The sequence below is a fragment of the Sturnira hondurensis genome, unplaced genomic scaffold (genome assembly GCF_014824575.4).
Source record: "Sturnira hondurensis isolate 20B ecotype Veracruz unplaced genomic scaffold, ASM1482457v3 Scaffold0018725, whole genome shotgun sequence".
NCBI lineage: Eukaryota > Metazoa > Chordata > Mammalia > Chiroptera > Phyllostomidae > Sturnira > Sturnira hondurensis.
Genome location: NW_028091356.1, coordinates 555,437 through 581,367, shown reverse-complemented (window position 1 = coordinate 581,367; position 25,931 = coordinate 555,437). Strand labels below are relative to the sequence as shown.

The 25,931-nt window shown below is 42.9% G+C and overlaps 1 protein-coding gene across 6 annotated transcripts in view; it reads right to left on the bottom strand.

Moving 5' to 3' along the window:
* The window catches only part of ST3GAL3 (ST3 beta-galactoside alpha-2,3-sialyltransferase 3), a 191,320-nt gene that overhangs the window by 79,013 nt on the left and 86,376 nt on the right, over positions 1-25,931 (bottom strand). For 5 of the 6 annotated variants that reach the window (XM_037069696.1, XM_037069695.1, XM_037069697.1 and 2 more), the window contains one exon: positions 19,435-19,477. In XM_037069696.1, the coding sequence (XP_036925591.1) occupies positions 19,435-19,477 (43 nt within the window). Of the gene's footprint in view, positions 1-6,450; positions 6,535-19,434; positions 19,478-25,931 lie in introns of all 6 variants that reach the window. The other variant, XM_037069698.1, reaches the window with a different exon arrangement.

Sequence of the window (25,931 nt, the reverse complement as noted above, 5' to 3'; positions counted from 1 at the left end):
GGCCACAACCCAGGCATGTGCCTGACCAGGAATCCAACTGGCAACCTTTTGGTTTGCAGGCCAGCACCCAACCCACTGAGCCACATCAGTCAGGGCAGACTTACAACTAATGTTTATGTATTGATTTTGTATCTTACAACTTCAATAAATTTGTTTAATAGTTCTAACAGTTTTATGGCTGAATCTTTAGGGTTTTTTTCATGCCTGCAAATACAGTTTTACTACTTCTTTTCAGATTTGGATGCCTTTTATTTCTTTTTCCTGCCCAACTGCTTTGTTAGGTCTTCTAATACTGTAACAAATACAAGTGGCTAGAGTGGGCATCCTTGTCCAATTCCTGATCTTACAGGAAACCCTTCTAGGTTTGCACCACTGAGTATGATGTCAGCTGTGGGCTTGTCACACGTGGCCTTTATTGTATTGAGGTACCTTTCCTCTATACTCACTTTGGGGAGAGTTTTTACTATAAATGGACGTTGAATTTTGTCAAATGCGTTTTCTCCATCTACTGAAATGCTCATGTGGTTTTTTATTCTTCGTTGTGTATCACACGGAGTGACTTGCAGATACCGCAAAGTCTTGCCTCCTGGAGTAAATCTCACTTGACCATGGTATATGATCCTTTTAATGTATTTAAACTCAGTCTGCTAGAATTTTGTTGAGAATTTTGCATTTGGGTTCATCAGAGACACTGGCCTGTAATTTTCTTTCCTTGTAGTGTTTGGTTTTGGTATCAGGGTATCCTTGGTCTATTAAAATGAGTTTGAAAGTGTTCCTCCTCTTCTGTTTTGTGGAAAAGTTTAAGAAGTATTGGTATTAAGTTTTCTTTAAATGTTTGGTAGAATTCACCAGTGAAGCCATCTAGTCCTGGACTTTTGTTTGTTGGGAGGAGTTTTTGATTACTGATTCAATCTCCTTATTAGTAATTGATCTGTTCAGATTTTGTTTTTTCATGATTCAGTCTTAGTAGGTTCCAATGGTAAATTTAACATCAGCAGAGAACTAATTACAATTCACACTTTCCCTGTATACTCTGGGTAAGACTTACATTTGTGGTCATCATAAACAAAGCACAGTCACAACCTCTAAGGGTCACTGGAAGCCAGTATTCATGGGCAGCATAAAAGGTAAGGCTAATGTGGTTTCAGGAGTAATGATGTAACTCACATGAAATAATTGATACTGAAGAACTGAACAGACAATACCCTCTATATTGCTTCTTTTTTAAACTTATATTTTTATTGACAATGCTATTACAGATGTCCTGATTTTTCACCCTTTGCCCCCTCAACCCAGCACCCCCACTCCCTCAGGCAATCCCCATACCATTGATCATGTCCACGGGTCATGCATGTAAGTTCTTTGGCGACTCCATTTCCTATACTGCATTGTACATCCCCACGGCTTTTCTGTAACTACCTTTTGTACTTCTTAATCTCCTCACCTCTTCATCTATTCCCTCACAACCCCTCCCATCCGGCAGCCATTAAAAAAGCTCTTCATATCCATGATTCTGTCTCTGTTCTTGTTTGCTTAGTTTGATTTTTAGATTCAATTGTTGATACATATGTATCTATCACCACTTCATTGTTCATAGTTTCGATCTTCTTTTCCTTAAATAAGTCCCTTTAACATTTCATATAATAAAGGTTTGGTGATGATGAACTTTAGGTTTTGTTTTTGTTTTGTTTTTGTTTTTTGTCTGGAAAGATCTTTATCTGCCCTTTGATTCTAAATGATAGCTTTGCTGGATAGAGCAGTCTTGGCTGGAGGACCCTGCTTTTCCTAACTTTGAATATTTCTTGCCAATCCCTTGTAGCCTGCAAAGTTTCTTTTGAGAAAGCACCTGACAGTCTTATGGCAACTACTTTGTAGTAGGTAACTAACTTCCTTTCTCTGGCTACTTTTAAGAGTCTCTCTTTAACCTTTGGCGTTTTAATTATGATGTGTCTTGGAGTGGGCCTCTTTTCATGCACTTTGTTTGGGACTCTCTGTGCTTCCTGGACTTGCATGTCTATTTCCTTCACCAAATTAGGGAAGTTTTTATTCATTATTCTCTCACATAGATTTCCAATTTCTCGCTCTCTTCTCCCTCTGGCACCCTTATGATACAAATGCAGAACTCTCAAAGTTGTCCCAGAGGCTTCTTATATTATCCTCATTTTTTGGATTCTTTTTTCTTCTTGTTGTTCTGTGTGGTTGTTTTTTGCTTCCTTATGTTCCAAATTATTGACTTGATTCTCAACTTCATCCACTCTGTTGTTTTTCTTTAAATTGGTCTTTATTTTAATTAGTGTATTTTTCATTTCTGACTGGATCTTTTTTATGCTGCTGGGGTCCTCACTAAGTTCCCTGAGCATCCTTATAACCAGTGTTTTGAACTCTGCATCTGATAGATTGCTTATCTCCATTTCATTTAGCTCTTTTACTGGAGTTTTGATTTGTTCTTTCATTTGGGCCATGTTTCTTGTGTGTGTGTGTGTGTGTGTGTGTGTGTTCTAAGTTTTTTTTGTAAATTATTTTTCAAGTACAGTTTTCTATCTATTACTCTCATCCCAGCCCACCCCCACCCCATGCTCCCCACCTCCCTCCCATTTCCACCCCTCCTTAGTTGTTGTCCATGTGTCCTTTATACTAGTTCCTCTAAATCCCTCCCCTCTGGTCGCTGTCCCCCTGTTCTCTATTTCAGTGTTTTTGTTTTTATTTTGCTTGCTTGTTTATTTTGTTGTTTAGCTTCCTGTTAAAGGTGAGATCATATGGTATCTGTCTTTCAACACCTGGCTTATTTCACTCAGCATAATGCTTTCCAGTTCCATCCATGCTGTTACGAAGGGTAGGAACTCCTTCTTTCTTTCTGCTGCACAGAATCCCATTGTGTATATGTATCATAATTTTTTGATCCATTCATTTACTGACAGGCACCTAGGTTGCTTCCAACTCTTGGCTATTGTAAATTGTGCTGCTATGAACATTGGGGTGCATAGGTTCTTTGGGATTGGTGTTTTAGGGTTCTTAGGATATAATCCCAGCAGTGGAATTGCTGGGTCAAAAGGCAGATCCATTTTTAGTTTTCTGAGAAAATTCCATACTGTTTTCCATAATGGCTGTACCAGTCTGCAATCCCACCAACAGTGAACTAGGGTCCACTTCTCTCCACAGCCTCTCCAACATTTGTTGTTTGTTGCTTTGTTTATGATAGCCATTCTGACCGGTGTAAAGTGGTTTCTCATTGTTGTTTTAACTTGCATCTCTCTGATATTGTGAGATATCAGCTAGTGATACTAAGCATCTTTTCACATGTCTCTGGATCCTCTGTATGTCCTCCTTGGAGAAGTGTCTGTTCAAGTTCTTTTCCCATTTTTTAATTGGGTTGCTTGTCTTCTTTGAGTGGAGTCGAGTGAGTTCTTTGTATATTTTGGAGATTAAACCTTTGTCTGAGGTATCATTGGCAAATATGTTTTCCCATACAGTTGGTTGTCTTTTTATTTTAACACTGTTTTCTTTAGCCATGCAGAAACTAAAGAAATTATGAGATCCCATTTGTTTATTCTTTCCTTTATATTCCTTGCTCTAGGGGATGTAACAGTAAAAATATTGCTGCGTGGAATATCTTGAGATTTTCCTGTCAATGTTCTCCTCTAGGACTTTAATGGTGTCACGGCTTATATTTAAGTCTTTTATTCACCTTGAATTTATTTTGGTGTATGGTGTAAGTCAGTGCTCTCAAGTTTCATTTTTTTGCATGCAGCTGTGCAGTTCTCCCAACACCATTTGTTGAAGAGGCTATCTTTACTCCATTTTATGTTATTGCCCCCTTTGTCAAATATTAATTGACTGTAGAGAGTTGGGTTTATTTCTGGACTCTTTGTTCTGTTCCATTGGTCTATGTGCCTGTTTTTATGCCAGTACCAGGCTGTTTTGATTACAATGGCCCTGTAATAGTTTGATATCAGGTATTGTGATCCCTCCTACTTTTTTCTTCTTTTTCAAAATCACAGCTGCTATTTGGGGCTGTTTATGGTTCCATATAAATTTTTGAAGTGTTTGTTCTATGTCTGTGAAATATGCCATTGGTACTTTAATAGGTATTGCATTGAATCTGTAAATTGCTTTGGGTAGTATGGACATTTTGATGATGTTAATTCTTCCAATCCATGAACACGGTATATGTTTCCATTTGTTTGTGTCTTCCTTGATTTCTTTCTTCAGTGTCGTGTAGTTTTCTGCATACAGGTCTTTTACCTCCTTGGTTAGGTTTGTTCCCAGATATTTTATTTTTGTTTTTGCTATATCGAATGGGATTTTCTTGATTTCTGCTTCTGCTGATTCATTGTTAGTACACAAAAATTGGGACATGTTTGTCTCTTTGTTTTGGCAGCCTCCCTGTGTTTGTTTCTATGTATTAGGTAGAGCTGCTATGACTCCCTGTTTTAGTAACGTGGCCTATGTAGTAGGTGTCCTGTAGGGTCCAGTGGCACAGCCTCCCTATCACCCAAGCTGGGTACTTGAGGTGTACTTTCTGTGTGGGTTGAGTACATCCTCTTCTTGTAGTTGAGCCTGGATTGCTATTGGAAGATCGATGGGGAGGGCTTTACCCAAGCCAGTCAGCTGTAAGGAATTGCAGTGACCACTTACCACCAACCTCCACCCCCCATGGAGGATCGGCTATGCAGGGGCAGGGAGGTGGTGCTCTGATGTGGTCTGTAGCTGTCCACTGGGTGCACAGACTCTGAGGTTTCCCCGGTGGTGGTGCAGGGCAAGGTCAGCCCCGACCTGTGCTCTGCCCAGGGCTACCCTGCCAGAGCTATAAAGCAATCCAAGATGGCTGCTACTGTGCTAGGCTTAGAGATTCCCAGGAGAAGCCAAGTGGTGAATCTAGGCTGGCTGCTGCTACCACTGGGCCTAGGGCTCACTGAGGCCAGCTACTGCTTGTTTGATGGAATTTAGGAAGGTGTGAAGCATGAGCCAACACCAGCCATTCATATGGGAAAGCAGCTTGGGTGGACCTGTAAGTTGGGTGGGTACAAGTCTCAGGGGATCTTCAGGGTGAGGCAAACAGTGCTAGCCAGGCTGATAGGGTCTCAGATATGGCACCAGCTTGCTGGTTCTGTGAGGGAAAGATTCAGAAAAATGACAATGGCCTCTGCTCACCTTGATGCCAGACACTTAGTTCCTCCCTGAGTGCCACTGGTGCCTTTCAAGGTGCTCCCCCCGCTGGAGCTCAGAGGGAGTGAGTCTGAGTAGGTGAGTCTGTGTGTGGGTTCTTTAAGAGGAACTACTTAGGGCTCCAGTAGTTTCTTCGACCAACTCAGTCCCCACTGTTTTTTTTTTCAGCCAAAAGTTGTGGGGACTTACCTTCTTGGCACTGGAACTCTAGGCTGGCGGACCTAGTGTGGGGCTGGGACTCCCTGCTCCCAAGGTATCCCCTCCCAAATTGTTATCCACTACACGTGGGTGTGGGACTGGCCCATTCTGCATCTGCACCCCTCCTACCAGTCTGCATGAATATGGTCTCTTTAATTGCATAGTTGTCAGACTTCCATTCAATTCGATATCTGATGGTTCTCAGTGATGGTTGTTTTTTATTTTAGTTATAAATTAGATGTGGTTTGGGAGGAGGTGACCATGTCTGTCTACCTCACCATTGCCCAGAAGTCCTTGCCACGTTTTATATATTGCTCCTACAAAATATGGCTTCAGGTTCCAGAGAGCCATGGCACCATAAGCAATAACAGTATTGCTACCTGCTTCACGTGGTGGTAGAGGTGAAATTAGCTGAGGAATGATGTACTTACTAGAAAAGAAAAATTCCAGTAATAGATGGTTCCTGAACCTGAACAGAAAGAGATTGTATCTAGATAGTATGAAGAATCTTCCTGTGCACTGATTGGATAATAAACTAATACATAAATATCTCCTCTTTCCCCATAATTATAAATCCTCATCAATAAATCATTATATCTCACAGGCCCCATCAACTTGTTTATACAGCAGGGGCCTTACAAAAAATATTCAGCCAGTACTCTGTATAGCCTTGGAGCAGCCTTATTCTAAAGTAGTATTATTTTCATTTTTTGACAAGAGAAACTGACTCTAAAATCCATCCTCTATTCTCAGCGAAGCCCTTGCTTATTTTGGTATAAAGAGCAATAGGCTTAAAAGTAAAAAAGACTGGAGTTGAAGTAACTTTAAGTCTTTCTCTTACTAACTGTGTAATCTCAAGTAAAAGACAATCGGTTTCCCTAACTGTTTAAATATCTGTGATAATACACATTTTACAGGACTGATGGAAGATAAAATGACTTCCTGCAACAATGCAGGTCGGGGCATTCTTTGAAAGGCTGCACAAATGTCAGCTACCGCTCCAGCTGCATTAATGCTTGACTTTGGCTTTTACAACCTCCAGATCATCTGAATTATCACTGTTTTGCAAATGAGGAAAATATTTACCTTTATTTTTCTTACTTGGATTATCCTCTCCAATTCACTTGGCTGCCCCCAAACTTCTGCCTGATAGGCAGGGAGGTCAGGAGACTGCTGGGAACAGAGACGGAGGGCTGCTGAATGAGGCCAACATCTCATATTCAGGGACCTGTCTTCAACTGACATGCCAGTGCCTATCTAAGCCCAGTAGATAAATCCACATGATCTGTGCTGAAAAATCATAGTGGAAACTTGCAGCCAATTCTCTACTGGTCCTCAGGGCAAGGTACAGGTCATTTTCATGACTTTCAGGTAACATTCTCCCTAAATCCACTAATTTCAAGCTTCTCAAATTGAGTCCCAGTACAGGGTTACAACAGAGGGCAGGGATGATCAAAGCCACAGCACAAACACAGTGCATCTTCCAGGAGTATCAAAGTTGCATGAAGATGTGGGGAAGAATGTATTCAAGTAATACACATGTATTATGGAATAGAATACAATTTTTAAATAAAAAAATTTTAATTTTTTAATCAATTTTTAAAAGGTTTTTAAAATTTTAAAAAGATTTTATTTATTTATCTTTAGAGGGGAAGGGAAGGAGAGAGGGAGAGAAATACTAATGTATGGTTGCCTCTTGTGCTCCCTTTGCTGAGAACTGGCCTGCAACCTAGGCATGTGCCCTGACTGGGAATCAAACCGCGATCCTCTGGTTCACAGGTCTGCACTCAATCCACTGAGCTACACCAGCCAGGGCTAAATAAAAAGAATTTTTTTAATGTTTACGCTGTACCCTGGCCAGGTGGCTCAGTTAGTTGTGGCATCATCCCATCCACCAAAAGGTTGTGGGTTCGATCCCTGGTCAAGGCACATACCTAAGTTGCAGGTTTGATTCCTGGTTGAGGCACATATGGGAAGCAACTGATCGATGGTTCTCCCTTCCTCTCTCTCTACAATCAATAAATATATCTTCAGGTGAGAATTAAAAATTTTTATTTTAGCCCTGGCTGGTGTAGCTCAGTGGATTGAGCGCGGGCCTGAGAACCACATGACCGCGATTCAATTCCCAGTCAGGGCACATGCCTGGGTTGCAGGCCAGTTCCAGGTTCCTGGCGGGGGACGCGTGAGAGGCAACCATACATTGATATTTCTCTGTCTCTCTCTCTCTCCTTTCCTTCCCCTCTAAGATAAATAAATAAAATCTTTAAAAAAATTTTTATTTAAAAAAATGTTTATGGTGCAATGGGTTGCTGTGTAGTACATGCTCATTCTCCTCTGCCATTAGGGATATCGAGGGATAAAGTTTCAGAAGGGCATCTGAGTATTCCATTTTGGTTTCTGCCCTCAAAGGAGCTGGACTCTGGTAAACAAGACAGGTAAGTAAATGGAAGTATAAGTACAACCACAGAGTCACACACAGGGGAGAGGATGGAGATGACACAATTACAGTGGCCTGGGAGATGAGGCAGGCATCTCGAGGACGTGACGTCCAGAAAAGAGGGTGGATGGGCATTTTCAGCAGAGGATACAACGCAGGCAAAGGCCCAAAGAGGGCCCGGTATACTTGAGAAACTGCAAATACTTTAGCACTGGCTGACGAAAGTGTGTGAAACCAGGTCATGGTTGGGATGCCTGGATTAGGAGTCTGGACTTTCTGCTGGAGGCAATGAGGAGTCACTGAAGGATTTTTAAGCAGAGGAAATGACATGCCCAGAGCAAATGAGAAGGCCTGGACTGAGGGGTGATAGTGGGTATGGAGAGGAAGGAAAATTTTAAGAGATTTGGGAAGCAAAATAATAGTAAATGGAGAATGTAACCACCATTATTTAGCAATAGCAGAGTTTCTGGTTTTGTTTTATTTTTGTACACTATCATTAATCGTCAAACAACTTAGTATAATATGAACATGATACTACCCATACTCACAGGGTAAGCAGCAGAAAGAATTTTGAATATAGAGCTTTCTAATTTCATAGCCTTTGGTTGTTTGTTTTCATTGACAGTTAACAGACTTTAATTTTTAGATGTTTTATATTCACAGGGGCACTGAAATAGTTTAGAGTTCCCATATACTCCTTGACCCTCCCCAGAGTTTCCCCTATTATCAGTATCTTGCATTAATGTGGTACATATGTGACAATTAAGGAACCAACACTGATACATTATTATTAACTAAACTTTACAGTTTACATTGAAATTCACTGTGTTGTAAGGTATTGTGGATTTTGACAAATGCAGCAGTGCACCTAGTCACCATTTTCCCCTCTTCCTTTCCCAGTTTCCACATATCCCCATCATGACACAACACTGTTCCAGATACCATCTGTGACTCACCTATTCGCTCCTTTCCTCCTTCTCTCTGAACAACCTCTGATCTCTCCTTTCTCCATAGTGTTTCCTCTTCCAGAATGTCACATAACTAAAAGCATATACATTTTCAGACTGGTTTCTTTCACTTAGCAATAGGCATTGAAGGTTCCTCCAGTCTTTTTATGGCTTGACAGTTCATTTCTTTCCTATTGTCTAAATGAACCACAATTTATTCATCCATTCACCTAATGAAAGACACCTTGATTACTTCTAGTTGTTGGCAAATAAGAATTTTTAAAGGTAATTAGACAAAAAGGCCTTTCTTATTGTACACACAGAGCAATGTGCAGCATCTGTGCAACAGTTTTTGTACAGACATAACTTTTCAGCTCAACTGGGTTAACAGCTAGAAGAGTAATTGCTAAATCACGTGGTCAGTCTAACTTTAGCTCTAAAGGCGCTGCGACGCTGTCTTCCACAGTGGCTGAGCCGTCCTGCACTTCTGCCAGCTGAGTGAGAGCCCCCACGGCCCCACACCCTCGCCAGCACCTCGTGTTGCTGGTGTTCGGGCTTCAGCCGTTCTGACTGGTGTGTGGTGGTGTTCCACGTTTTAATTGGAATTTCCCTAATGACATATGACATGAGCATCTTTCATAAATCATTTATCTTCTATATATCTTCTTTAGTGAGGTATCTATTAAGGTGTTTAACCCACTTTTTAATTGGCTTCACTGTTTTCTTATTGTCAAGTTTTGAGTTCTTGGTGTATTTTGGATACAAGTCCTTTATTACACATGTGTTTTACAAGTATTTTTTCCAGTATCTGTGACAGAACAAAAGTTTTACATTTTAATGGAGTCAAGGTATTAGTTATTTTCTTTCATGACTGTAATTTTAGTTTTGAATCTAAAATCTCATTGAGAAAACCCAAGGTCACACAGATTTCCTCTTACCTTTACCTTCTATGTATTTTACATTCAGGTCTATTTAAGTTCCATTTCAAGTTAATTTTTATAAAAGGTCTAAGGCGAAAAGTTCAGTTTCTGCAAACGGTTGTCCAGCTGTTCCAACACCATTTGTTGGAAAGACCACCCTTTCTTCCACCAAACTGTCTTTACTCCTTTGTCAACTATCACTTGACCACAGACAGTCCCTGACTCATGCTGGTTCAACCAAGGATTTTCTGGCTTTACAGCGGTGTAAAAGAGATACACTTTCCGCGGAAACCATTCTTCAGAGTTTGAACTTTTGACCTTTTCCCAGGCTAGCCACATGCAGGGCGATGCCCTCTCCTGACGCTGGGCGGCAGCAGCAAGTGCAGCTGCCAGGTGGTCGTCAGGGACAGTGTGTCCGGGCACATTTAAGGCAGACTAGGCTAAACATCCATGTTTGGTAGGTTCGGTGTATCACACACATTTTTGACTTAAAATATTTTCAACTAACGATGGATTTATTGAGATGTAACCCCATCATAAGTTGAGAAGCACCTGTATATTTGCCATGTCTACTTCTGTGCGCTCTATGTCATTCCATTGGTGTGTTTGTCTATTGTTTTAACAACACTATGGACAGAGATCTTAATTACTGTAGCATTATTCTAAGCCTAAAGCCATGTAACATCAAGCCATGTACTTCAACTTTGTTCTTCATTGGTATTACATGGCTATTTTGGGTCTTCTGCCTTCCAAATAAACTATAAGTTTGTTGATATCCACAAAATAACATGCTGGGATTTTAACTGAAATGATTTTAACATTATGTTGAATCTACAGATCAAGTTGGGAAGTACTGATATTTAAACAATATTGAGTCTTCTAATCCACGAACATGGAATATCTCTCAATTTATCTAGTTTTTCTTGCATCCTTTCATCAGTTTTGTAATTTTCCATATAAATGTGAGTATATTTTGTTAGATGCATACCTAAGCACTTCTTTGTGTGTGTTAATGCACATAATACTGTTTTTAGTTTGAAATCCCAGTTGTCCACTTGCTGGGATACGGAACAGCAACTGACTTTTGTAGATTAACCTTGTATCCTGCAACTTTGTTATAACTGCCAATTAGTTCCAGGAGTTTTTGCCAATTCTCAGGATTTCCTACACACACAGGCATGTCATCTGTGAACAAAGACAGTTTTATTTCTTCCTTCCCAATCTCTATGCCTTTTCTTTCCTTACTGAATTAGTTAGAGCTTTCAGTATAGTGTTGACTAGGAGTGGTGAAAGGGGACATTCTTGCCTTTTCCCAGTCTTAGGGGAGAAGCATCTAGTTTCTCATTATTACATGTGATGTAAGCTGTAGATGTTTTGCAGGTGTTCCTTATCAAATTGAGGAAGTTGCTCTCTATGCTAGTTTGCTGAGAATATTTTTCCTAAAACACCACTGGAAGTGAACTGTATCGAATGCTTACTCTGTTGATGTGATGGAGCGCAGTAACTGATTTTCCAGTGTTGAACCAGCTGTGTGTACCTGGGCGAAGCCCACCTGGTTGTGGTGTGTGACTGACTCTCCACAGTGTTGGACTCAGCACACTCACATTTGTTGAGGATTTTTGTACTGTGTGCAGGACAGACACTGGCCTGTGGCACCCCTTTCTTACAACTCTTGATCTGGTTTTGGTTTTAAGGTAAGGCAGGCTTTACAGAGCAAGTTAAGGAGTGTTCCCTCTGTTTCTATTTCCTGGAAAAAACTGTAGAGGATTGCTATCACCTCTTCCTCAAATGTGTGATAGAACACACCAGTGAAACCATCTGCGCCTGGCATCTTCTGTGTTGGAAGGTGGCTCATTATGGAATCAATCTCTTTAACAGATGTAAGCCTATTAAATTATCTATTTCTTCCTGTGTAAGTTTTGGTAGTTTGTGTCTTCCAAGGAATTGGCCCATTGCATCTAAGTTATAAAATTTGTGGGTATAAAGTTATTTACAATATTCTTTTTTTTCACAATATTCTTTTACTGTCCAAGGGATCAGTACTGACAATCCCTTTTTCATTTCTGATATCAGTAATTTGTATCATCTATGTTTTCTTAGCCCAACTAGAAGTTTTTCAACTTTATATTTTCAAAGAATCAGCTTTTAGTTTTATTGATTTTCTTTACTGATTTCTGCCTTCACTTCTGTGGCAGCCTCAGGTGTTATGTCCCTCCCCACCCTGCTCCTCCCCAATCTACCTGCCTGCCTGCAGCTAAAGTCATTTCCTATAGCATTGTTTTCCACCTGCTTAAAACTCTTTAGTGGTATTTTCTGCCCTCAAGATGAAGTCCAACTCTCTTACTGTTGTCTCTACACCCCTGCAAGATTTGGCCTGCCCTTTCCTCTAGACTCGCCATGTTTCACCTTCGGACCTCTTGGAATTTTGGCAGCATAGAAAAGACAGATGCTCAGTCTCTACGCAGATACGTACTTCAACTGTAGATAAGGAAGAGACACTTTAGGCCAAGTGAATGTCCAAGAAACTCTTAAACTGATTCAGGTTTAAAGAAAAAACTAAAGAAAAGGCTTTAGTAATTTTTGGTAGCCAAAAATTAATATTAAATGGAGTTTTAAAAATAGTGTTTTACCTGGCTGGTGTAGCTTGGTGGATTGAGTATGGGCCTGTGAAGCAAAGGGTCGCTGGTTCGATTCCCAGTCAGGGCACATGCCTGGGTTGCAGGTGAAGTCCCCAGTAGGGGGCAAATGAGAGGCAACCACACATTGATGTTTCTCTCCCACTCTTTCTCCTTCTTTTCCCCTCTCTTTAGAAATAAATAAATCAAATATTTTTTAAAATAGTGTTTTAGAGACCTAGAGATAATAATGAAAACATGAAAAAATTATAGAAAAAAAGCACATCCAAATATGTATTTTTCACTGTAAAGGAATATCAGGACAGTCCAGGAAATGTAAACTCAAAAAGAAAAATGTACCCGCAATCGCACCATCATAACGACTGTCACATCCGTAGTTGCTACTACGCTGTCTTCAGCCACGATCAGAGTGACAGGCTTGAAGGCGCCACTCCCATGGCTCTCAGCCCTGCCATGTTAAAACCACCTGGGGGAACTTGCAAATGTTCAGGCACCCGAGCCTGATTCCTGACGGTGAGGTCCTGCGTTGAGAAACACTGTATATAGACATACTCTTATGTGTAGGCAGGAACCTTGCCTCAAAGGTGAGTTTATTCTTGGTGTCGGTCACCTCGGAAAGTGGAGAGTTCCTCAGACAGGAAATGGAGTCTTTTAGAACAATGGTGCTCAATTTAACTGCATATCAGACTCACCTGGGGAGCTCGAAAAACCCCAGCAGCCAGTCTTCTTTCTCAACCCAGTGACCACCATACTGAGAGGTCCAGGTGAGCTGCAGAGTGGGAATTTGGCTTTTGGGGTCCTGGTCACCCAGGTATCACGATGTCTAGGAGGAAGTCTTTGAACAGTGGACTGTGAACAGGCTAGAAGTTATGAAGCAAAGAACTCAATCAAACCCTGCATGGCTGTGCTGTCCTGTTGTGAACCCAGTATGGCCCTGGCTTGAGTGACCCATACAAGAGACAGAACTCGGTATTTTGCAAACCAGACTACTTCTTTGGCTTCTTATGCTCTCAGGGCTTTTTTTAATATTAAATTTATTGGCGTGACACTGGTTAATAAACTCTCAGGGTTTATTCCCCTATTGTCCTCTTTTAATCTTTATTGAAATATTTTGAGCTTTGCTTAGAGAAATTGAGAGAAAAAGTGTTTTTTTTTTTGTTTGCTTTGTTGCTGTTTTTTCCCCTCTCTTTTTAAAGCATAAAGAGAACATGTGTTCTCTGTAAATGTGATGGAGGCAGAATCTCTTGAAGTGAGACACCCTCCAGGAGACGGTGACATTCAGGGTTAAAGACAGTCCTTGTCACTGCACTTCCCAGTCCCCCCAAATCTTCCAATACTGATACTTGGGGGACTGGGCTTTGTTTATCAAAGATGGCACTATTCTTTCTTATATCCTCTTCCTCTGTCCTTATTGACTTAAAAAGCACTTACTGAACATCTACTATGTACCACAAACACTATACTAGACACTGGGAATACACCTGGGAGCAGGACGTTCATAGTTCCAGCCCTAACAAAGCTTACAATGTAGTTGTTCAAACTCAGATTCAAATCGACAGTGTGAATTTGGAAAAAATAGAAAGCTACTTTGAATAGTGCAATGAGCAGAAAGTTTGGAGCCAGGCAGAGAGGGTTTGAATGCTGGCTAGGTCACACAGAGTTCCACAAGCACAGGTAAATTACTTCTACAGTTACTTTCTCCTTTGTATTTAAATACCATCTAGTTTATAGAGTTGTCCACCAATTCATTCACCCATCCATTCATTCAACAAATATGTATTAAGCAATCACTAAGTGCTTCGCACTGTTTTAGGAAATAGTAGTAAACAAAACAGACAACTCTCTGCCCTTCTTTTAGTAGGAGACAGATAATCAACAAGTAAAACACAGATATGCAACAGTGACAAGGACTCTGGAGAAAAACGACACAGTAAAGGGAACAGGGATTGCCAATGGGGGATGGATGAGGTTATAACTCTAAGTGGGAGGGCAGGGAGGACTTCACTAAGAAGATGACATTTGAGCTAAGGTCTGAAAAGGTGGGGGAATAAGCAATCTCTGCAGGTATTTGGGAAAGAATGTCCCAAAGGCTAGGGCAAGTGCCAAGGGTCCGAGGCAGGGATGGGCCAGGAGGATAGGAGGCACCACCAAGGAGCCCAGTACAGAACAACAAACAGGAGAGAGCAGTAAGCAAACAGGGCTCTAGATCCTGTAGGGCCTTGGTTGGGCATGGCAAAAACTCGGGCTCTCACTCCAAGAGAAACGGGAGCCATTGGAGGAGACTTCCGATCGTAAGGGATCTCTGCTGCACTGTAACAGGATCGCTTTGGCTGCAGCGTGGAAGCAGACCACTGGGGAGGCAGCATGAAAGCGGGCACAGCAGTTAGGCTGCAACAATGAGGTAGGAGATGATGGTTGTCTGGAGAGAGGGATCCTGGTGGAGGGAGTGACAACTGGTTGGATCTGGAGATACTTAAGGCAAAGCCAACAGGGCTGATGATTAGTTTGGTGTCAAAGATCCGATATTAAGATTTTTGACCCAGGCAACTAGAAGGATGAAATTGCCATTTACTGGGGTAAGGAAGATTCTGGAAAGCAGAGAGTCTGAATCAGGAGTTTGGTTCTGGACATGTTAGGTGTGAGATGCCTAATACACATCCAAGTAAAATAGGTAATTGGGTAAATGAGTCTGAAGTGTAGGGAAAGAGTACTGGGCTTGAACTGCACATTCGGGAACCACTAGCATCTAAATGATACTACAGACACAAGACCGAACGAGGTACCTAAGTGGCTGTTGTGAGGAATAAGTAACACAGAAAGCATCTAGTGTGGCATTAGGCATACAACACACACTCAGTAAACCCTTCCCCCTTGCAGCCACAGGGCACTTGGCGGGCTCTTCTGGAAACAGTAAACTACACCTCAGGGCATGGTTTGAACTGCCCATGTATATAGTCCTTTCATAATTGGCTTGGTTTGCACAAGCCTTTTGGAACTAAAAGTTGTTGGTTTCAGCTTTCACATCTTTGTATCTCACGTGCAATTTCTAGTGAAATTAGACTGAGCGTTAATGTCCCCATATTTGCAAATGCCCACATGGTGACTATCAAACACCCTACTGTCACATTACCTGGAGCACACGGAGCACCCACCCACACCCACGTGAAGCAGATGAAACCTCCATTTAGTTAAATCAGCTCAGGAAACACACTCCCGAGTGCCCACACAGCCTGAGTGCCCACCCCCAAGGGATCACAAGATTAATTCTCAGGCAGCCTATGGCCAGCCCTCCCCAACTGACTGGCTTCACACCTCGTTCACTCCCTCAGTTACACCCTTGTCCGTTTTCTCATCCTCAAGCCACTCTCAACCTCTTCCTGGCCCAATCTCGCACTTCCCTCCCTGCTGCACCACACTCTAATCTTCCACCGTGCCCTCTGGAGCTTCGTTCCTTCACACCCTCAGTTTCTTCAGTAAATGTTCCTTCTACCTCCTGCTCTCACAGAAAACTTGGTCTTCCTGAAAACACCAGTCTCTACTGCCCCACGTGGTGGAGCTGCTCTTTCTTCTACACCCCGCGCACCTGAGGATCCCTTGTGTCCTCTTTGTACTCCCTTTATGCTCCCAAGACACTTTTTAAAAAATATATATATATATTTATTTATTTATCTTTAGAGGGGAAGGGAAAGAAAGAGGGAGAGAAATATCAACGTTTGGTTGCCTCTCATGGGTCCCCTGCTGGGAACTGGCCTGCAGCCCAGGCATGTGCCCTGACTGGGAATCGAACCACGATCATGTGGTTCGCAGGCTCGCGCTCAATCCACTGAGCTATGCCAGCCAGGGCCCCCAAGACATCTTATCTCAAAACAAAACAAAACAAAAACCTGCTCATTGCTCATGCTATCTAGGAATACTACCTCCCACCCTCCCTCGCCGCTCTCGCGTACTCCTCCTCTATCCACTAAAGTTTTAGTTTACAAGACCTCCTTTCCAATCAAACTTAGAAGGGCTGTGCATATGGCTTAGAATTTTCAGTTTTACCCCCACTACAAAGCACATGGTGCCCAAGAAATATTTAGTAAATGAATGAGTGAAAAACTGAAATCTGGGGCAAAGAGCAAGAGGCGAGCATTTTGGGCCATATCCTCCCCAGTTTTCCAGACACGGATGAGGGTGCAGTGCACGCCGAATTCCACCCTTGGGAGACTACTACTATTCCCGCTTGAAGACTGAGGTTTAGCAGGTAAATAACTCACTTAAGATTACAGTCAGTGAGATGTGGAATTGGGCTTTAAAAATTCATGTCTAGCCCTGGCTAGTGTAGCTCAGTGGATTGAGCACAGGCCTGTGAACCAGAGGATCACGGTTCAATTCCCAGTCAGGGCAAATGCCTGGGTTGCAGGCAAGTTCCCTGCAGGCCAACTCCCAGCAGGGGACGCACAAAAGGCAACCATACATTGATGTTTCTCTCCCTCTCTCCTTCCCCTCTAAAGGTAAATAAATAAATAAAATCTTTAAAAAAAATTCATGTCTGACTGACTTCATAGCCCATGTGCCTAAGCTCCATAAACCACTGCCCCCATGGCCCCGACCCCCCACCCCTGCCCCACCAAACAACAGAGCTTGCAGTTATAAGACAAGGTTTTGAACAGAAACACTTAGTGCAGGCTTAGCTCTAGTTTATCCTTACACTGAGTCCTTTGGCATTCCAGTTCCAATTTAATGGGGAATGGATCAAAGATGAAAATACGAAATACAGTAGTAGACCTGGAGGCTAGAACGAGAAGGTCTAACACTTCATCTGATTTTCAGAAGAGGAGGAGAAAGAGTGGGGTGGAGGCAATATTTAAAGAGAAATGGCTGAAAATTTTTCAGAACATGATTCTCAAGAAGCTAAATGAATCCAATCAAAATAAATGTAAACAAATTCTTGTGTTTGTATACTTATAATTTGCAGAACCCTTTGTTTTAATTTTCATAAAACCTTAGAAGCAGGTATCGTTATCTACATCTTTTCTAAGGAAAAGCTAGGATTCCAAAATCTAAAACGAATTATCCAAGGTCCCTTCATTTTGAGCAGCAGGGGCAGAATTCAAACCCAGCTTTCCTGATACAAGTTCAACTCCTTTCCTACACGTCAGAAATAGAACACAGCACAGCAAAGAAAGACTTTCCTCAAAAACAGAATCCTTAACTTGGAAACTTCTCCCTGGAAGCACATAAAAACCATTCCCACATATCTGTGCTTTCTTTTCTTTTGCAGAGAGCACTGGATTGGAAAAGCCTTTGTAGTAAGAAAGGAAAAATTCTATCTTATACATTAAATTGTGAGTTAAACCAAATGAGGCCAAGCCAGCTCCCTGGGCTCAAGACCAAGCTGACTCAACAGGTTCACAGAGCCAGCCTGACACACAAGAGAAAGCTACCTGACAGCCTCCTGTGCACCACCCAACTGCCAGGACAGCAGGCGGGAGTGTCCTCCTAATCCTCCTTCTCATGCTCTTGAAGACAGTTTAAATACTGTAGTTAACGTGTCCTATATAACGTGCCTTGTCCATCAGCATGATTCAACTCGGTAACACTCCATCTTCCATTCAGGTGGCATTTCACTTGTCTATAGCTTATACTTGATTTCTTTTTTTGCCCAAAGCATTGAATTAGAATTTTCTAAATGTGAAGCCTATGGCCTTCTAACATAATCAAGTCCCATTCCCCAGAATGTTAGCACGTAGCTGACATTGCTCCACTAGCTCCGTGTGAAGAGTAGACCATTCTTCCCTCACGGCCGCCTCCATGATGTAGAAAAGCTGGGAGAATTACAACTCCTGAGCTCACAGTATGAGGCAATAGAGCGAGGAAGCCAGATGCCAGGAAAAGGGGCCAGATGCCAGACACTTCAGTGGGAAAGCCAAAGAGCCCCAGATTTCGTGTCTCGTGTATAGGTGCAGCCATCACCACCAGAAGCAGCTGTGGTCAAGGCCTCATGCAAGACAGGAAACGGAGACACAATCTGACCTTTCACGTCTGTCTCGTACAGGATGGGGGGTCCTGGGTGCACACAGATGACTAACAACAGAACAAAGCCACAGCCAGCTCTGCAGCCATTTACCGCACACTGACCGCGTGAGGGTCCTCCCCAGGGTGTGAACACACAGAGTGAACAGAGGCTCATCTGAAGGCTTCCTGATCTAGTCACCCTCCTATCATCCATCAGCCACCCTGCGGCCAGGTGGCAGTGGTTACTGAGCAGGTAACAGACACGTGCCAGGGATGTCTAGGTGCTAGGGAGCCAGAGAAGGCAAGAACAGGGAAGGATTCTGGAAAGAGTAAATACCATTTACTTGAAAGCCAAGTAATCATTTCAACTAAATCCTTACCACAACACTGTGGGGCAGGTATGTCATTACCCTCACATTACAGAAGAAACTGAGACCCAGAGTGCTAAGTAGCTTGTCCCAAATCACAAGGAGGGTAAATGGCAATCTGGGATTTGAACAAAGCTTTGCTGGCTCTGAGCCTGGGTTCTTAATAAATTAATACTCATTACATAGTTAATTATAGTACAATGAGATAACTGGTGACAGGGCAGAAAATTCACAGGAAGCATAGAGGAAAACATACTTCTGTGTAAAAGGAAGAAGTCCTTGAGTTTCCTAGTGTACAAGCAAGGAAAGGAAATTTCAGGCACAGATAATAAACATAATGCGAAAGTACTGGAAAGCAGAGGGTTCACCTGTGGGAGGGTGATGGGGGAAGACAGGGGCCTGATCACAGAGGGCTCTGCCTGCCAAGCTGCAGAGCCATCTCCGAGAGGCCACTGCCTCCGGCTGCAACTCAACCATCAACTATTCTGGAGCAGAAGCCCTTCCGGGGGGCCTCCTTGTCCCTCCAACTCCCTGCAGCGGCTCCTTCTCTAATGAGCTACTGTGCCAGCCAAGTCTACAGCCTTATGTGTGCAGCCATAATGCCATCCTCTCCAGGCCCCCGCAGGCTGCTGACAGACTGAGGACAGAGGCCGCAGGGAACCCCCCACAACCACAGGGGTGATGACAGCTGACCCTTCAAAGTTGGAAACCAGCTCTCACAGACCTCTCTATCAGGGAGTCAAGGCATTTTCTCATTCTACTCACAGTTTAGAGTCCAGCTTCAGGAGGAAGCCCAACCGATCATACTCTGAAAAAGAAAAGAAAGCAGAAAATGTCACTGAAGGCAACCCACTGCTGACACTCGCAGACTGTACCCCCCAGACCTAGACAAGTGGGACAGACAACTGCCTCAGAGAACAGATCCAAACACACAAGCCACAATTAAACCTAAGTCACAGAATGTATTGGACGTCTGTTTTTGAAGGACCAGGTTCAAGCCAGATATTTACCACAATGTCTGGGCCAACCAGGCCTAGGCTGTTTTATAATTGCCTTCCTGCTTAAAAATAAAATTAAGTAAACCATAAAACTGGACACCTGGAAAAGAGGGTCAGAAGGAATCTCTGCTTCCTCTAAGCTCTACGCTTAATGTTTGCTCAATCAACCACATTAACTGGGGGTGAAGATATGGCAGCCAAGGGGTCCCCAAATCCAGAGCAAGAAGCCCCTACAGGACAATCACAATGTGTACAAGCAAGGAAAGGAAATTTCAGGCACAGATAATAAACACAATAGGAAAGTACTGGAAAGCAGAGGGTACCCCTGTGGGAGGGTGATGGGGGAAGACAGGGGCCTGATCACAGAGGGCTCTGCCTGCCAAGCTGCAGAGCATCTCTGAGAGGCTTTCAAGCCTTTCCTGATTACAGAAGGAATAGAAAATTTTTAATGAAATCTAAAAACAAATTGATAAGATGTTTATACCAAATGATAAATAATAATATTTTATGTTCTTTATATCTTGCCTCATTCTAAAAGGAAGTTGAAGCAGTTTTTTAAAAAAAAACTGTATGAAGTGCAAGATTTTGAAAAGAAGACATGTGGGGTCCAAAACGTAAATAAGCACAGAAAAAACAGTCAAATGCAGCCAGGAGAGAACACCAAAAGTGGATGCCCTAAGGTCCTCTGCTTGCTGGAGGAGGATTAAAGATCTGTGCCCAAGATTTCCCACAGCTGAAACTAAATGCAAAGCACTGATATGGTTTACAGTGTCTATAAATAATCCAGGAGAATCGTAGCTATTCCCGGTAATAAGATTTGAGGGAACTTTCCTCACTGTCCCCAAAAATATTTGTAAAAAAAAAGTGACAAGACGTGTCATGGGGTTATTTCTTATAGCTCTGACCAATAACTGTGGGGTGTGTGTCTGTGTGTGTGTCTGTGTGTTCAGAATGGCTTCACCAAAACAAGGTGGTCTATGAATGCAGCTCTCGGCTGGCCTGACTGAATCTGAGGACAAAACCGAATACAAAGACCAAACAGCCAATGGAAAAGGCTAGAGAGCAAAGCTTTTGAGGAACACAGCCTCCAGTAAGCAATGAACGAGCAAGAACGGGAAGTTACACATAGTGACAGGGACCCCCAGCGTCGTTCCCAAGCCCAGTTACGGCCAGACCTGCGTGCTTTCGTAAGCAGCTAAGCTGCGGTGAGAGGACAGTTCCTCTTCTCAAAACTGAAGATGCCGACTAGGATACCTAACTCGACAGCAGGCCTGCCTCCCAGGGGAACACACTCTGGCAAGTGAAAGCTCTTCAAAATAATTCTGGTTTCGCTCTTACTCAAGTAAATAGGTGAGAAGCTTTGCTTAATAATATCAGGAACTTATGAAAACCAGTAAGAAAAACAAACAAAAAACAGTTTCAGTTGAAAAAATAAATGAAAAACACAATCTGTAAAACATCACTTTCCAAGTGTCACACTCTTTCAACAATCCTACTGTAGCAGTCCATGAAAGAGCAGATCTCATTAACTGGACTAACACCTGCTGCCTTTCCCCCAGTTGGCCATAACCTTGGGGCAACTATCCTGTTACTGCTCCTTAGACCTGAGCTGCACCCTCTTGGACACTCTGGGTACAGGAAGAATCCATGGTTCTGTCTATTCCTTCCAGAGAGGCCAGAACATGTTTCCTCCCTGCTGCAAACTCAAGTGTCAGGGGTCAGGGAAGAAAGCAGACAAATGAGGGAAGGTAATACCCACCCATAGCAGCTCACGCCATGTATTTTGGCTGTATTAGAAACAAGTTGTTGAAATGTCTTTTTTAACCACATATTTTCAGTGCAGTAATCATTATCATAACTTTGGTTTATTTTCCAATGGCATCTAAAATTTGGTTTTGCGTGCGCGCACACACATACCCACACACAAATTGCATATTGAGCATGTAGTAACACTTTGTATTTCTAAAGAAATTATATCCCTTCCATGGTTCTCTTGGTCTATCTGTTTTCTCTCTTTTGTTAGGAAGCCTGAATATCAGAAATATTTCACTTTATTCTTTAAGAAAAGGCACCTGTGTGGCTCAGTGATGAGGAATGGCAGCCGACAGTGGACATGGTGCCTGGAGGAAACGGCTCCACTGGAAACGGCACGCCCAGATGAAGGGTGGCCTCCAGCAGCTCCAGCTGACAGCAAACTCCGCCAGGCAGCGATGCGGGCCAAGCCACACCACATCTTCCGATTTTTCCAAAGCCAAGAATCTGGATCTCTTAAGGTAAAACCTCTCAATTTTTAAGTACTGGCAATGGTACTGATGGCAATGGTACAATGGCAATAGGTGCAAGGAAAACTTTAAAGATTAGGGGGCTCACACACTATGCCCATGGGCAGGATGCAGCTGGAGGGCTAACGACTGGTAAACTCTGTCCTAAGCTGGCAGCTCATGCGAGCTGGAGGCATTTCTGTTTTGAGGCTCCGCACAGTAGATGATCAGTAAATATCTGCTGACTGTCATCAGGATTATTTGGTCACAATGTTCATAAAAACAAATCAAATTAGTCTACCCAAAGGCTACCTTATCACTATTACATAAGGCTGGACACTAATTTTGGAACTCGTGACTCAATGTGAGCATGAGATTTTTATTACCTCAGAGGTATCAATAATTCTCTGGACTTCCCAAACTGAAAACAGTTTGAGGGGACAGAGGGAGACAAAGGTGTCTGCTTATGCACCAATATGTCCACACCCAGTACAGTGGTTGCACTAACTTAGACAAATAGGACAATTTAATGGCTCACATAGCCAGAGTATGGGAAGGGCTAGGGAGCAGAGAGGGCTTCAGGGATGACTGCAGTCACCCCTGAAAGCGACTTCAATGCCATTGGGTCCCCCTCCACCAGCTTTACTCTCCCCAACCAGCTTTCTTCCTAAGCTGGGAGACATGAGCCCACAACTTGCAGGCACACATCTTCAGCTTTGCCACTGAGAAAGGGACAGGATGCTGACCTCTCTGTTCCTAATGGCAAAACTCCCTGGGGAGGGTAGGAACGGTCCAGCTTACATCAGCTCCTTATACCTGTTCAACGCAGTGATGGAAGAGACAGGGTTTATAAAAAATTATGCTTCCGCATGACACACGTAATGAGAAGGGGGTTTTACCAGAAGAAAGGATGCACCGCCCTGAACAGAGGCCTCTCGGGAACAGAAGGCAGGCTCTGGAAAACTGGAGCTAGCGGAATCTCCCAGGTACAACAGGTATAAGCACAGCTAAAGTGGTCCATGGACTTTTTCCTCTCATCCCCATTCCACTGCAAGGCTTTTCTTCCCTGACCAACCCCCTTTTTAAATCTTTCTCAGAATACCTTCAGAACCCCATTCCAACCACTGGCTCACCTCCCTCTATACCTCCCGAGAGACCTGAAGCCTGGCTCTGCCGGGGAGACCTCGCTTTCCCTGCAGCTCTCTGGGAAGGCTACTTTTTCTCTCAAGTGCCAAGTACCTGTGGGCAGTGAGGAGGGCGTGCTCATGGTGATGCAGTTTGCTGAGCTTCTTGGATCCATGGGTTTACAGTTTAACCAAATCTGGATTTTGGAGGGGTATTATTTCTTCAATTTTTCTGTCTTTTCCTTTCTTTTACGGGCTCCCATTCAGTATGTATTAAGCTGCTTGAAATCCCACTGCTCCCTGATGCTCTGATCATTTTTTTCCAGTAACTTTTCACTCTGAATTTCAGTTCACCACTATTTTCATCTGCATATCACCCAGTTCACCACTTTTTCTTCTGCAGTGTCTAATGTGCTGTTTATCCATTCAGTATATTTTCCATCTTACTTACATTTTCATCACTAGGATTTTTATCTCTTATGTCTTTTCTTAATGTTCTCATACTTCTACCTTCTTGAAGATAGGAAATGTGACTTAACATCTTTGCCTACTAATTATATCATTTGTATTATCTCTAGACCTGTTTCTGTTGACTGGTTTTTCTTTTCATTGTGGGTTGTATTTTTATGCTTCTCTGAATTGCCTGGTTATTCTTGATTAGATGCCAGCCATGTGAATTTTACCTGGTTGCATGCAGGTTATTTGTGAATTCCCTAAGAATTTATGAAGTACAATTAAATTACTTGGAAACAGGTTGATCCTTTCAAGACCTGCTGTTAAATTAAGCTTTGTAAGACTGGACTTACAGGCAAAAGTGAACTGTACTGTAGGACTAATTTTGCACCTGATTTTGCCCATAACTAAAGCACTAATACCCTTCTGAGTTTGCTGTGTGATGCCCCATGCACTGTGATGTTTTACTCCATTTCCCAGCCATGTGAGCTGTGGTGGGGATGATTCTGCCTGGTGTTTCTCAGTGGTTCTTTCTCTGGCTTCCAGTTGCTTCTGCACACGAATGCGCTGGCCAGCTGAGTATGTGGGGACCTTCGACAGCTCTCCAGAGTTATCTCTGTGTGCAGCGCTCTCCTCTCTGGTGCTCTGCCTGTGAGTTCTGGCTGCTTTGGTTCCTTAAATTCTCAACTCTTGTTTCCTCTTAAGACTCTCTTGGGTTCTATCTGGGTTCTTCTTCCCTATGCTATAGTCTGGAAACTCTGTCCAGGCCGTGAGCATGGGTAATTAAAGAGCTAACCTTACTTGTTCCCCTTCTTTCAGAGATCGGTATCCTGTGCCACCTATTGTTCAGTGTCTGAAAAATTTTGTTCCTATATTTTACCTGTTTTTAATTGTTTCTCCTTCATTCTTGACTTTCTTCCTTATCCAGTCTAGACTTTACTTTGTTCAACTATTCAGTTTAGCTGGATGCAATGATCCTTCCATTGCACCCAAATGAAGTCTCTCGTTCCTGCCCAACTCTCTCCTGAGCTCCAGACTTGTATGCCCAGCCCCACCGCCGCAGACATTCCATGTCCTAAAGACACGTAAAATGCAGGCCACCCTACAGAGTCATCTTCACCACCCTCACACACGCAGAACCTGGTTCTTCCCCAGTATTTCCTACCTTACGAATGGTAGCATTAGTCATCCAGCTGCCCAAGCTTGAAACCTGAGAGGATTACTTGATGCCTGCTTTTTTTTTTTTTAAGTTTTCTTATCTTTAGAGGGTAAGGGAAGGAGAGAGGGAGAGAAATATCAATGTATGGTTGCCTCTCATGCACTCCCTGCTGGGAACTGGCCTGCAACCCAGGCATGTGCCCTGACTGGGAATTGAACCGAGATCCTTTGTTTTGCAGGCCCGCACTCAATCCACTGAGCTACACCAGCCAGGGCTCCTGCTTCTTTCTTAATTACCATGTCCTTTTAATTTCATCTTCTCAATGGATTTCAAATCCAATTTTTTCCATTTCTACTATCTTTCACCTCCTACCTAGACTACAGTAACAGCCTCCTGCCACATCTCCCTGCCTCCTGTCTTGTCTTTAACCGATTCTCCATGGTGTGATCGGAGCTATCTTCTTATAGGATAAAGATGGTTATGTCATAACTTTGCTTAAAGCCTTTGAATGGTCTCTATTGTTCTTACAAGGAATCCCAGTCTCTTGATTTACAATGTCCTTCACGATATGGCCTACAGCAATCGCTCCGAATTCACTGTCTGAGCTTCTGCACTGCCCCTACTCTGCCCCTGCCATACTCTGTGCTCCCACCAGACTGAACTATTTCCTTCTACTTTAAAGTATCTTTACTAACCTTCAGGCCTTTGTACATGATTTCCCCTTCACTTACGACGTCATTCCCACCCCTTCTGCACTGGTTATCCCCATACATTGCTTCTAAATGACCCATAGTCACCTCAACACCCAAAACACTGCAAATTAGACTTATCTTCACCCTGTCCCCGAGCTGTTTCCGGTTTTGTTTTGCTTCACAATACTATCATCATTCAGTTCTCCAAGAAAGAATGTTCTGGTGTACCCTGTCTCACTTCTAAATATAGATCCTCCTCCCTGCTCCACAGTCACTGCTTTTGCTAGTTTTCATTGTTACTCAAAAAATGCAGCTACCTCTCAATGTGTCTCCCTGCCTTCCCAGCCTCACTTCCAGCCATTCCTGTCCAGGCAGCCTTCATGCCTGAGAGCTGTTGCAGACAGTATTCCTGTTATCTTGAAAACCCTCACTGCCCTTGCTGACTTGGTAAACACCCACTCACCCCCAAGATATATTATAGCTGTCACCAAAGCCAAACCTGGTATTTTTGTAGTGCCGCAAGGACCTTCGTGATTAGGACTTTGCCTACCTTTCCATTTCTATTTTGTACCATC